At 34.1% G+C, this 14,934-nt stretch overlaps 1 protein-coding gene across 3 annotated transcripts in view; it reads right to left on the bottom strand.

The window, feature by feature from the left end:
• Nucleotides 1-14,934, bottom strand: part of ARHGAP5 (Rho GTPase activating protein 5) — a 95,594-nt gene that overhangs the window by 19,613 nt on the left and 61,047 nt on the right. For all 3 annotated transcript variants that reach the window (XM_078151396.1, XM_078151397.1, XM_021004273.2), the window contains exon 4: nucleotides 62-139. In XM_078151396.1, coding sequence (XP_078007522.1) covers nucleotides 62-139 — 78 coding nt within the window. The remainder of the gene's footprint in view (nucleotides 1-61; nucleotides 140-14,934) is intronic.

The raw sequence follows: 14,934 nt of genomic DNA on the forward strand, positions 1-14,934 counted from the left end.
TAAATTCTTACAACAAAAAGAACAGAATTAGATTTTATTATATGTAGCAGTTTATCATTACCTTGATCAAATTGCTTTTGAATGTTGTCTTGATCAGTTTTGTTCCCACTAACACGATAGAGGCCTTCAGTACAAAGTCCTTAAAGAGAAAAGAAACATGTTCAGAATAATCACATTTAAATAGTGCCTTGTATATAATGATTTATCTAATTAAAAACTGCATTAAAAATTCTGAAGCAAGCTATGGTACACTTTGAAAATATGATAACATTTTTCCACATGAGTTTCTAAATCAATAACTTGAATTTTAATTAGGATGTATATAAATTTTAGTATTTAATTTGTCAAAGAGTAAAATGAAGTTTAAAAGCTGACCAACTGAAATAATAAAATCTGAAATACAAATTGAAAGTCACTTATAAAAACTTAACAGTATTTGATCAAGAGGCAAACTTTACCAGACTGCAAGTTCCATGAAAGCAGGGAACCGTCTTAAACTTTATTCTTGCTATATTTAGTTTACTTATTTTTATATAGAATGCACTTAATAAATGTTAAAGTGGTGAAAGCGAATGGTTAAAATGAATTCATAATTCTAAAATCTTTTAAAAGGCTTTATTTCAGACAACTTTATTAATTATCTAACATTAGTGTTACAGAACTAAGTTTAATCAAGCTGGAGCTAGTTTTCATATGCAATTTTATTTTAAATATGTATGGTAGAAAAAACAAAAAACTCTTGACTGGCATCTCTCCCAGAGTATGAGTACTGAAAAATCTCCCTTATACCATTTTTTTATGTTTTCTCATTAACTCACGGAAACCTGATTGCAGGTAATATTCTACTTCAAGGAATAAATGTGCTTTTCAAAAGTTGACTATGAAGTAAACATTTGTAAAATGGATCACTTCCTCATAATTCCCAAGGAGAAAATGAAGCCCTTAAGATTTAATTACATTTCCATAAAGAATGAAATAAATCCGTCAGATCATTTAAAAGGAAAAAGGTAATTTTATGACAAAATTCAAGATAAATTAATATATTTTCTGAAGGATACTGCATTGCATCAAAAAAAATCAAATTTGATTTTGATTTTTAAAATTTTTTTCAATTTAAAGACTTCTCCACTCTCCACCCCAATCTTCATGTAGGAAAGAAGGTAGTTATTTCATTCACATATCTTAGAAGAGGAACACAAATAGAGAGTAACATTTTAGTCTGCAAATCCTCTTAGGAAGAGACACAAAACCCAAGGTTGGGACATGAAAATGTTGATTTTTTAAAAAAAAGGTTACTTTTTCTTGATTGCAAGGAGTGCCAACATTGACTCTTATATTTCTTAAAATACTATTAACCTAGCCTAAGAATGGCTTTGGTGTTTGTTCTTCAACCACACCACAGTGCTGATGCTTACAAAGAGATATGGCTGAAAAACATCAAAGCTAGTCTCAGGCTGGCTTAAAAGAAGTATAAAGTAGTACTCTACCCTGGGAAGGGCCATACTTGAAGTACCCTAGTATTTCAAGAAGAGACATTATCAAACTAAAGTGTATCCAAAAGTGAGTAAACAGGATGGTGAGGGGACTAAAAAATATATGAAGAAAACGTGAAGGGACTATAGGCTCTTAGCTTGGAGAAAAGTAAGCTTGACACATATGACAGCTATTTTCAAATATCTGAAGGGTTTCTATGTGAAAATTTCAGAGAATCATAAGCATTAAGCTGGAAATGCTTTTAAAGATTATGCTGTCCAGTTGCGGAATTTTGTAGATACAAAAACTGAACTCTAGAAAGTTTAAATCAGTGATTTTCCAATTTGTGCAGCAACATTCCCTCTTTATTTTTTAAATAGAAAAAAGGCATGTCCAATAACTTTTTATAAAACAATCTATGCCAACAACTTTCTTAGCTCACATTATTCAAAGAAAATTAGGAATTTGTAAAATTTTAAAATACAAATCCTTAGTTACAATCATAATAAAAAAAAGATTTATGGGAATGATTTGGAGCTTTCACATTTGCAATTTATAAAGTAATAACAATAGGTATATTGTTATTATTATTAGTGTTACTGATGTGATGAGTGGAGAGGTTTCTAATCACAAAATTTATCTGGTTCATGACATTTATGATATTGCTACTTAGGATCATAGATCTAGATGTGGAAAAAAAGGACTTCAGAGGCCATATAGTTGTTAATTTTATACATGAGGAAATTAAGGAATATTAAGTGGTTCATTTACGGTCAAATGTGTCAAAAATGGCAGGCCCAGGATCTGAATTGAAGTTCCTGTAATTTCAATACTTGGCTACTTCCACTACACTAGTCTGATAACAATATTAGAGATTGGTATTTTATTCTTAAAACTGCAGGAACAGAAAGCCCCTTTTTAAAGAAATAAAATAGTCCAGATATTTCTCTGCACATGTGCACATAATTTAATAATTCTTCAGGATGTCATAAGATCTATAACATAATTTTCAATATATATACTCTTATCTTAAACTTCAGTACATTACACAATATTCTTACAAATAAACACCATGCTTTTACATTCATCTTCCATTATCTGTTCTTGCTTCTACCTTCTATATTCTATGATATGTTGCTGTAGCAAAGAACTGGAAACAAAGATATCCACCAATAAAAGAATGGCTAAACAAATGTTATGATACATAGAAGTAATGGAATATTACTGTGCTGTTAAGAAATTATAGTTCTTTATAATTACTGTTTCTTAACAGAGAGAAGAATGGGAATAATTAAGCAGGAAAACAATATATACAATGACTAAAACAATTTAAATGGAAAGAACAACATTAAAATACACCTGCTTTTTATTTCTTTGCATAAATACGGGTGTTTTTTTAAAAAATTTTTTTCCCCAAATAACATGTTAAAACTATTTTTTGAACTTTTTTTTTTTTAACATTTTGAGTTCCAAATTCTATATTTCCCTCCCTCCCTGAGATGGTAAGCTATCACATGTAGGTTATACATATGTAATCATGTAAAATATTTCCACATTAGTCATCCCATACAAGACAACTTGAATAAAAAAAAAACAAAGTGAAAAATAGCATGCTTCATTCTGTATTTAAACAACATCAGTTCTGGAGTCAGTATACTTCATCATTAGTCCTTTGGGATTGTCTTGGATCATTGTATTGCTGAGAATAGCTAAGTCATTCACAGTTCTTCATCATACAATGTTGTTGTTACTGTGTACAACATTCTCCTGGTTCCGCTCACTTCACTTTGCATCAGTTCATGTAAATCTGGTCATTTCTTACAGCATAATAATATTCTAACACAATCATATACCATAGCTTATTTAGCCATTCCCCAATTGATGGGCATCTCTTATAAATATAATACTTTGCAATACGTTATCAGACCCTACTAATTTTATAGACTGCTTTTTCTTCTTATTTCCTGGTGGAATAACATTGATTTGTATGACAGTGTTAAGAACACCCAAATTTTCTCTTGGTCCTCTATACTGTCTGTCTCCTATCATGTACTGTCACCCATTTTCTCATTTCTGGACCATTAGGGATGAGCACCTTTAATCACATCACAGGAAGAGAGTTGTCTGTCTTTTGTTTTCCCTTTCAAAGAAGACTAACGGCGTCATGGGGGCGATGTCTTGATCTGCATGTGAAATGGATTTAAGTGAGGCAGAGTTGCACAAAGTCATCAGCCTCACTCTGTCTTCCAGAGTCACTGAAGTTCCATGGCAAGACAAAAGTCAAGATGACTGGTAATGGCCCAGGTTGCAATGGATGACCTTGGTGTCTTCAATGTTTGACCAAGCTCTGAGTGCTCCACAGCACCTGCTTCCACCACCTTCACAGCTATTGGAACAAATTATTCTTGTCTTACCCACTGGGGGAAATCTTCACATGCCTAGGGTAGACCTCCCCCTACCTCACTAATGGGTTTGAGGCCTGCTGGGTTACCCTCAACTTGGTTTAGCCCATCTGCCAAGATGGTTTTACCAGGGTAAAGCACATGCTACAGCTTCTTGGAGCTACACATGAGAACTGAGTAGCAGGTAGACACCAAAGGTGAACGAGTAGCCCTGAAAAGGTCTGGGCAAGCCCTCAAGCCAGAGGTGCTAGTCCTCCCTGAACACCCTATAAGCGTTTTAGGCAACTAGACAGTATAGTAGAGAGTTATAATTAGAGTTAGAAAATCCAGTTTGCTTCAGACACTAGCTATGTGACTATGATTAAGTCATTTGTGCTCTATCAGTCTCAGTCTCCTCCTCTGTAAAATGGGAAAAATAGCACCTACTTCACCTCAAAACAATATATAAATATATTACCGTTATTGCATTACTTATTATATTAAGGAAAGTTAATTATGTGCTTTTTAGTTACTAGAACTAGATATTGGATTTCGTCAAAAGCTTTTTGGGTGTGTGATTTTTCTTATCTTATTGTGATTTTTTTTTAATATGAATAGTCTTCTTTATGTTGAACCATTCCTACAATCAAAAAAAAGGCATGTGTAATACAAAGGTGTCTACAGTAAGAGCAATCCACCACTCAAGAAACAGAATAACTCTCAGGAAAAAGGTTTCATTCCATAAAATACTGTAACTGAATTTATCCTTGGATAAGTTCCTTCTACTATACCTGGTTTTACACTACTGGATTCCTCCCCCTAGTTCTTGCAACTGCTAGAGTAGCCTGATTTTCCCCCAACAAACGGGTGGCAATCAGATTAGGTCCACTATCAAAAGAGAACAGCAAAGATGCTTGAAAAGTCAAATCTTGAAATTCATGTTTCATATTTAATTGTAGGACAGACAGTTATAAATGGGAGAGTGTACTCATCACGAATTTTTTTTTCCCCAGAAGACTTAACCTTGATAGGAGTCCTTCTTTCCCTGTACTTTTAATTATTTAGTAAATTTCTTGCTGTTTTGAGATAGCAGAGCAAGATGTTATGCTGACAAGTGACCACTCACTCTGCCTTTTTGTCATAAACATACAATTCTTTTATTTTAAAGAGGAAGTTAAAACCAAGGCTCAGAGGGGTTGAACAATGTGAAGCTTTAGTGCAATGTATGGAGAATAAGGTTTAACCTCTATATATGTAAAATAGTACTACAGATCACAGACTACAAGCCATATGAGGCTTATTTCCTTGTAAATATTCTAAAGCAGAGATACTGATGCAAACTGATATCCTTACACAGAATCAAATACATTAAATTTCAGTAGTAAGAACAATCCGCCATTCAAGAAATACAATAACCATTAGGAAAGAGGATTTCATTACATAAAATATTTTGTCAGACACTTAATTACCAATAGCAGAGGGAATAATTCCCAAGGTGTCAGATAAATGGGGCTAACTAAGAAAATACTAAATAAATGAAGTAGGATAGGAGACATTTGGCTCAGATCAAAACAGGAGAGATACTGGAATGGTATGGCATTTCCTTCTCCACAACAAACATTAACAACTGATATTAAATCCTTTCCTAATTCAATGAAAGAAAGGAGGGAAGAGTACAGGCTACTGACGAATCTGGAGCTGAAGGGATTTGACATTGAGTGTGAAAAGAGAGGCTAAAGATGAAGTAAACATATTTTAAATGCTTCACAATTTTGCCTAGAGTCAGTTTGGTTTACCTTCAACTTTTCAACTGACTGGTAGCAAACAGAAGCTATGAGCAGATTCAGAAATCTTCTATGGTTAATACTGGCAGCTCTGCTTTCCCTGATTTATACACACGCACCTATTATATAAATATATATGCACATATATTAAATGTTAATATTATATTATTATAATAACTACTCATTTATAGAGAACTTTAGGATATTATGAAGAGACTTCATTCATACAGGATTCCTTTAATTAGAGCAAACTTTACCAATGCAAAGCGCTCTGAAACTACAGTCTTAAAGCACTGCTTGGAGCACTGAGATGTTAAATGTAGTTTTCCCAGGGCCACATAGCCAAAAGGTGTTACAAGTTGGGCTTGAACCTAGGTCAACCTGACTCCAAAGTCGGCTTTCTACACACCATGCTTTGTTAAAATTAAATTTTTGTTGAGAAATAAATGAGATAAAATGTATTTTTATGTAAAGAAATTTGACACTGTGGCAAAACCAATTAAAAAAGTAAAAAATGTTATTTTAAAACCCATAGTATAGACCTTTAAAGGGTATTCAGGTATTAAATGAAACACCAAAAAAACTTTTTCATTAGAAAAACATAAAATTGAACCTGATTCGTCAATTAAATTGTATAAATTCTATCTCCCCTAACAATGAGCCTAAATCTCTAGATAAATGTTTGGTAGCCTTGAAACTAAGAAAGCAAGTCACTAAAACTTGTTCCACTGGCCAATTCTATCATTTGGCTTTAACTTCTTTAACTCAGATGCTGCTGTACTAGCTCAAAAACCTAGGAGAAAAATTTGCCAAGGCTAACACCATGATAACATCATTGTACTTGGAATCTGGGGGCTAATTTATTTTATAAACTCTTTAGAACTAATTCCTCAGTTTATCTAATACTCTTCTGCACTCCATCCTCTGGCTCTCATGTCATTATGGACAAAGTCTATTAAAACAATTACTTCTTAACATCTTGTCTCCTTTATCCCTATTACTCACCCTAAGTACCAGTATCTCCCCACTGCTACTTTTTCCCCTCAATTATCAGCCATAAACCACCCCAAAGACACTATCCTTCCATATTAACTCTGTCCACTGTGTCCTTTGAAATCCTATTCTTCTATTAGCAATTTGCCCTATATCATTCACCAACAGTGGAAAAAAACATGAATTTTAAGTCAGAGTACCTTGATTTAAATCCTATCTCTGCCATTTACAACCAGCATGACATAAAACACTTCACCTTTCTGGGCCTCTGTCCCCTAGTCTATAAAATTTAATCCAGGGAAAGTTGGTCAGTCAGTCAACTAGCATTTAACAAGTGCTTACTATATATGAGGCACTGTGCAAAGCACTGGGATACAGAGAAAGGCAACAGAGTCCTTATTCTCAAAGAGCTCGCAGTCTAATGAGGCAAATAACTATGTGCAATAAACTGAATAAGTTGAAGGTATTCTTAGAGAGAAGGCACTAAGATTAAGAAGGGATGGGCAAGACTTCCTGCACAAGGTAGAATATTAGCTAAGACTTAGAGAAAGGCAGGAAGTTAAGAAGCAGAGATAAAGAGGGAGAGCATTCAAGACATGGGGACAAAATCCTAATTTTGTTTACTCCTATTTTCAAATGTAAGACAGTCGGTATTACGGAAAGGCAGTTACTAAATGAACATATTATTGCCAAAATTTCTTTAGAAATTAAAGACTGATCCCAGTATTCAAAATGTTGTTAAGATAACTACCTGGAGACAATTTTCTAATTTAAGACCCTAAAACTCTTACTTTTTCCATTTGGCCAAGTAAACAGAGAAATTTTGAAAAACAAAAGGAGTTTTAAGAATTTCTACAGAAAAAGAAAACAACACTTAAGAATGTAGCTTTTCTTAAAAAAAAAGTTGAACTACACTATCTCAAAGTATATTTGAATGTCAGACTCTTTCATTCTAGGATATCTTTTAGCTATAACAAGGTAAATTTTAAAAATAAACTGTAGAAAATTTATAGTTCTTCATTACACAAACACCTTATAGTTAGCAAATGTCTGGCAAATACCACTCTCATCTTAACGGCTTATGTAAAAGAAACTATGACTGTATATGAAAATAGTAAAAAAAACAAATTTATTTCAATCAATAATGGGTCACATTGCAAGCCAATAAAAACATGCTAAGAAATCACTTGTTAAGGTTTTATAATGAAAAATATGTGCAAGCATGCATATGTGCATATTATGTATAATAGATTCAAACTATTACATTAATTGTGGATCATTTTTCCTAATATCACACTTCTAAGATTCTTTTCCTAAAGTTTCAGGATCACTAAAGAATTTTTTAAAAACTTAACATATCATTTACTTTACCTGGTAAATTATGATTTATACTCAAATGATAAACACAACAGTTTTAGCTATTTGAGAAGTTAGACAAGACATCACATATAATACCTGTCATTGTCTTAGATTTATGCCGCTACTAAATCGCTATTTAAAATTCAACTCCACTTAACTTACCATGAAGAATGTCCTGCAGAAATACAGTTGCTAAAACACTGCCTTTCATTTTATCGCTGAGTGTCAATCATCCATACAACAGTCAGTTATATAGCTTTTACATAATAAGTATTCTAAAAATACATTTGTCTGTTTGTACCACACTTTCAAATTGCCAAACCAAGACAAAAGAATTAATTTTTTCTTTTGATACTACTGCTGTAATAACTAGTTTTATATGCGGGAAGCAACAGATGTTTGGCTTTTTGAAATACAAAACTAAGTATAGCACTACCAGTACTACTGATAATACTACTACTCTGCTGAATTGCAGTTTTTAGTCAATTTCAATCTCAGAAACACCAATAAGGTTAAAAATTTAATCCTAGACCATTGAGGAAATCAGAACACTTAATTCTGAGAAACAGAAAAAAACTTCAGGAGAAATAAGGCAATGCTGTTAAATGCTTTTTTTCCCTTAAATTAGAAATTTAAAAGGAATTTTAAATCTTAGTTGTGCCAGCATTTTACATATAATAATTGCTGTTTTATAATTATATGAATTTATTACACATAACTGAATAAAAATAAAATACTTGGATGGCTCCTTTAGCAAATAACTTAAGATCCTCAAATCTCAAAACTCCTGACAAGTTTTAAGTCACCTTACTTCTCTGGTTACTGACATTCAAAACATCTCATTTACTGAATAGTTAACAGCTGAAATGAAAGTCCTAACTACAGAGAACTTGTTTCCTTAATGTGGATAATTAAATGTCTTAACACATTGTACTCACAAATTCTTGTGATATAACACATTTATCTCCATGCTGAAATTTCCAATTTTCTTCTATTAATTTTTATTCTCTAAAACTGCAGGCTCTTTTTAGACCATGATATCTGATTGTTTATGATGCATATATTTTTCCCCAAGTCCAAGGAAGGAAATCAAGACAAAAAAGGGGGGAAGGAGAAGGAAGCAAGATCACTTATACAGGACACAGAGGAAAAAACAAAGAAAAAATGTTTGGGTTCTAGACTGACGATTTCATCAGTGTAAGGGAAGGAACCCTACCTCAGAAGGAGGAAAATCCCTCCACCAATACAGACCTGCAAATGTCTTACGAAGTGCAGGCTTAAGAGAGGAGAGTGGGACATTAAGATGGGACTTACCCAAGTTCACATAGTACATGTAACAGGTAGGATTTAAACTCAGGTCTTCGTGACATGGGTCAGGCCATTTCTCTGTTCTCTTTTTTTTGGGGGGGGCAGGGGAAAGGCTAGGCAATGCGGTTAAGTGACTTGCGCAGGGTCACAAAGCTATTGTTATGTGTCTGAGGCTGGATTTGAACTCAGGTCCTCCTGACTCCAGGGCCAGTGCTCTATCCACTGTGCCACCTAGCTGCCCCCATTTCTCTATTCTCTACGAAAATGATATCAAACTCAAATAGAACTAGATCCTTGTAGGCTATATATTAAATTTAAAAAAAAACCAAATTAACACTATCCATGTTATACTGTATTTTTATTTATTTTATTAAACATTTCCCAGTTTCATTTTAATCTGGTTCAGGCACACCGCAGAGTTTTGCAGGCCAGTTAAAACTTGCAAAGCCATACTTCCTCAACAGAAGAATAAAGCTGTTAAAATTATTAAAACAAAAGCACAGTAACTCAGAGTCTGAACATGCCTCCAAATACAGGTCCCCTAACCCTACTTATTTATCAGTAACGCACTTAACTTTATTTCCATTTTCATGTAACCATTCCCTAAACAGACTGAGGGACAACTATTACTTACCTCTCTTACAAAAGATTTTAGAAAAAAGAAAAAGAAAGCAATAGCATCTTGGTCCTTTTACCAAAAGACTACAAAATGCTTGTAGGGATAATTATTGTTTGTTGAATGAGTTAGCAGAATTTAGGGGAGACATGTAACTGTCTTCCAATTTAATTCCTCTACTCATCTCCCATGGAGAAGTGAAAACAATTAGCATTGACTTGCAATTCCATTCCTACACCTTTCAATTTTTTAGTCATTTTCCTTCTCTGAACAGAAGCTAGTAATTCTAATCACTAATTCCCTTTCAAAAAAATTTCCTTTATTGAAATCTAATCCTGAAGCTAGCTATACATAAGTTCTCTTCTTGCTAGTAAGACACAAGATTCATTCTTATTTAAGGGGGGAAAAATTAGTATTTCTAGAATTGATATGTACTCCTTTAAGTTTCAGCTATGCTCTTGAGTTATTACTTTCACTCCCAGTCTCAATAAACTAACACAGTAAATTTTCTTCTTTCTCATGACTAGAGATGTTCTAATTAATCAAATATTCTGAAAGAAAATGTATTTATATACCATATAGGAATTAGCAATTTTCAAAGAGTATGCTAACACTTAGCACTAATGGTCATTTAATAAGTGAATGAGGTATTGATATTTCAGAAAGGATGTCAGTTTCCTGCTAGTTAAGTTTACTATATATGTCTATCCATGAATACAACTGCATAATTAAATGTCTTTTCCACTTTCTGCTTTTATAAACAAGTCTCCATCATATGTAAAAATAGTTCAATCATTTTGGACTTAAAGAAATGATTCAGAAGAAAGCAAATTTCTTACAAATGAAGTCTAAAAATTAAGAAATTCTGAGGCTAGAGCAAATTACCTCAATGTGCTAGGTTTACTGTACATGACACCTACTGGTAAAATATATTGCAGCTCAATTTTATTAAAATCAGTAAATATATGGACAAAAATGAAACAAAGACAACAAAATTTCAATAGTTACACAATTAGATTCAGGAAATTTTGTCTCAGTTTCTTCATCTGAAAAGTATATTAGTAATAGTGTATACTGTCTGATTCATGATACTGTTTTGAGGATAAGGAAATTTATATAAACCACCATTTCAATTATAGAATGTTATTCTTACCCCAGGAGAGAGCATGCTAAACTAGATGTGAGATTTCTGAATGAGAAAAAAAATCTACCAAAAGTAGCAAACTTCTAGAGGCGGACTAACAGTATAAGCAGGCAGGTTACTACATAGGATCACAGACTTAGAGCTAAAATGGAGGCCATGTAGTATAACCAGCCAAGCCACACTTTAATATAACAGGAAACATATCTAGAAGAAATTAAGTGACTCGTCCAGGGCCACAAAGTGCTAGAAGGCAGTATTTTAGTGGAATTCTTCCTGACTCTAAAAAGAGCACTGTAGCCACTAAAAACTCAGTACACTAAGCTGACTCTCATCTTATCTTTAAAAGAAAAGTAAATAAAACAGGAATCTGCTTCCAATTACATAAAAGGGGAAATAAGGCAAGTAAGTGCTAGCATAAAAATTTACTTTGTGTTCAATTTTGTTGTAATGTATAGGTTCCAAAAAGTAAGGGGTATTTCTGCAATATAGATTTATTTTATAAACATTCTTATCACCGTGAGCAGGTTGAGATTTACATTCCACTAGATCTGTATGAAGATAACTTTTGCTAAGATTAAATTATTTAAATACAAAAGTAGGTGGCTAAAATTCTCTTAATCCAATTTTTAAAAAGTAGTATTAACTATAAAATTTCCTTTTTCTAATTTAAAACCAGTAATAGAACTAAAATAGATCTAAAATCACTGTTAGAAATAAAATTTAAAAATCATCTAGTCAAAACTCTTTATGTATATAGATGGGGACAGAGACTCATAACAGGGAAATGACTTGGCTAAACACAATTAGTGGCAGAGCCAAGTTAAGAATCACTGCCTTCCAATTTTCAGTTGGGTGTTTTCCCTACTACACATCACTATTTTAGGTTGGCTAGATAAAAGGTTAACCAAGAATTTCTAAAACTAATTTCCCACCAACTTTCCTGGCTTTAAATATGGATACAAAACTATGTTGAGACAAACTGCTGCTGGCTAAAATGAAAACAACAAAAAAAGGGTAGTCCTCACCAAACTTTTTACTCTGGTTGTCTAATAATTCTTATGATAAAACAAAATTTTTATTAGCTTCTCGTATATTGATAAGGGACAATGTTATTTTTGTATCTTCCTATGACTTCCTCTGAAGAAACTAGGGATGTTACTCACAGTTTTTAAGAGAAGAAACCACACATCTGAAAAGCATCCAATGGGGATCTCAGCAACAACATTAAAGAGAGAAATGGTAAAGGGCTAGAAGGGAGGAGGTTTCAGACCAGTAGAGAGAAAAAAATTTATTTTAAATCTGACGGCACTGCACTTAAGAGTATCATTTTAACCTTAACCTATTTTACTTTTGCTGCAAAATAATCCAGGTTCTTTAAAGAAGTCACACTGTTAAATGTTGAATCATAATGTCATTCATCTAGAGAGAGCAAGCCTCAGGGAAAATTATGAACAGTTGAGTTGAGGTCAGACAGAAAAGTTACATGCTTTTCTCAATTTAAAATGAGAGTGAAAAAGAAGAGGCTCAAAGAAACAAAAAAGGGCAAGACCTAGAAATAAAAAGTGGAAAGGTGTCCTGAGGCTGACTGTTTGGAAAAGAGAAAGAGACATTAGAGGCTAGAATAACTTGAAAGCCAGTTGGGACACCTTGCTCTAGTAAATACCAGTAAGTGTTAAGAGTTGATCATCCAGTGAGAAAAAATGGATTGACAGCCAGTTACTACTGGTAATTCAGATATTAAAATAAGAAAGAGAAAGGCTTCCAGTAGGTTGAAGGGACTCTTTATGAAAAGACATAGATGAGACATGAATAGGATAATAAAGTAAAGAGTATTTCAACCTGTACCAGTGAAGAGAGTTATCATACAAAGGGGCAGCTAGGTGGTGCAGTGGATAGAATTGGATTCAGGAGGACCTGAGTTCAAATCCGGCCTCAGACACATAACACGTACTAGCTGTGAGACCCTGGGCAAGTCACTTAACTCCACTGCCTAGCCAAAAAAAGAGAGAGACAGAGTACCATACCACTGAAATAAAAACTGATACAACATAAAAATGATACCAAACTCCATCAAGTCTCTTATCACAATTTTCTTTCATGAGTATGAAAAATATTAAACAGATTTAATTTAATTAAAAATACTTATTAAGTCCTAGGCTACTAAACAAAGTATCATGGGTGGAAGGAGAGCAAAAACAACAAGGGGTAGGGGAAAGAAAACCAGGGAAACAGAAAGCTTCCTTAAGGAGGGTGAAACCTAAGCTGAGCATTGCGGGAAATACTCTAAGACTAGGTAGTTAAGAAAAGAGTATATTCAAAGAATGGGAGATGGCCCATGTGAATATACAGAAGAAGGACATATGCCAAGTGTGGGGCCCAGCTGGCAGTGGCTGGAATGTAGTCCAATAAAGACCAATGTGGCTGGAATATGGAGTGTGCAAATTAGAATCACATGAAAGAACAAGAGAAACACAGATTAAATCAGATTGTGTAGGGACTTAAATGTCAGGCTTAGGAATTTCAATTTTATTCCAGATGCAACAGGAAGACCCTAAAGGGTTTTTTTGAACAGGAGAATGATATGGCTGAGGTGGTGAACCTTCAGCCTCACGGCCAACAAGTAGCCCTCTAGGTCCTCAACTGTGGCCCTTTGACTGAATCTAAACTTCACAGAACAAATTCCCTTAATAAAAGGATTTGTTCTGTAAAACTTGGACTCAAAAGGCCACACCCAAGGACGTAGAAGGCCACAAGTTTCCTATACCCGGATTAGACCTATACATAAGGAACATTTATTTGAGCAGCTGCATGAAGAACACTGTTGTATGGTGAGGAGAGGCTATCATACTACCACGGGGCAAATGCTCAGCTTTCACCAATGAAGGCTGAGTTACTGATAAGGACCTTTCATTCCCCACCTCTTGGACTACAGTGCAACACTGCTCCCCTCAGCATCAAAATGACAAAATGCACACACTTTTTGTACCCTTGATTTCATATTTATAAAGTGATACTTGCAAAAACACACATTTCACAGCTGGCTCCTCCAAACAAGGGTGAAATGTGGCTGCCTTTGGCCATTTGAGTGTATCAGGGTTCATCTCCTTAGGCCTCAGTAGCTTGATGTCAATAGACATCATCCATTCCTGGTCACAACGGTTCAGTCCTTTAAACCTGAGGTTCTGCTTCTGGGATGTTTTCTAAATCTTAAACATCTACATTTTGGGGGCTTAGGGAACCATAGTTAGTTGAGGTCATGAAAAGAAGACTGGCCTTGATCCAGTTCATACCCTCATAGATTACGACAAACAGTATTTAATCTAGGGTCTATATCTGCATAGGAACTGTGAGGCACCTTACAGTCACATCTATAGTTTACACTCCTTGCACAGTGAAACCTTTTACAAAGTTCAAGAATATAACAAGCAAGCAAAAATATTACAATATAGTATAATTAACAATGTACAAATATCTGTTCTTTTTTGTGGACTTCTAATACAGGTGTATGTTTCTTGTAATTACATCTCACACATGATCAAAGTTCGGAGCAGTCACTTATTTGAGCTATTTTGCTCAACCAGCAGAGATGGAATGGGGAGGAGAAAGAAAGGGAAGAGGGAAACAAATCAGAAGAATTCAGAGAGATGGTGACAAACTCAATTTTGGTAGAGGCTGTGCGGGTAGAAGGGGACAAATGAGAGACTGTAGAGGTAAAATGAACAAGATCTGGTAATTAAAAAGATATGAGGGATTATGGAAGAGTCAGAGATGGTCACAAGTTAATGATACTGGGAGAATGTTAGTACTCCTGATAGAGGTGGGGCAAGGAAAAATACTGCAGACCATTTTTCTGAGCAAATATGAAAGACTATCTTT

Source organism: Phascolarctos cinereus, unplaced genomic scaffold (genome assembly GCF_003287225.1).
Source record: "Phascolarctos cinereus isolate Bilbo 61053 unplaced genomic scaffold, phaCin_HiC Scaffold_3;HRSCAF=262, whole genome shotgun sequence".
NCBI classification, from domain to species: domain Eukaryota; kingdom Metazoa; phylum Chordata; class Mammalia; order Diprotodontia; family Phascolarctidae; genus Phascolarctos; species Phascolarctos cinereus.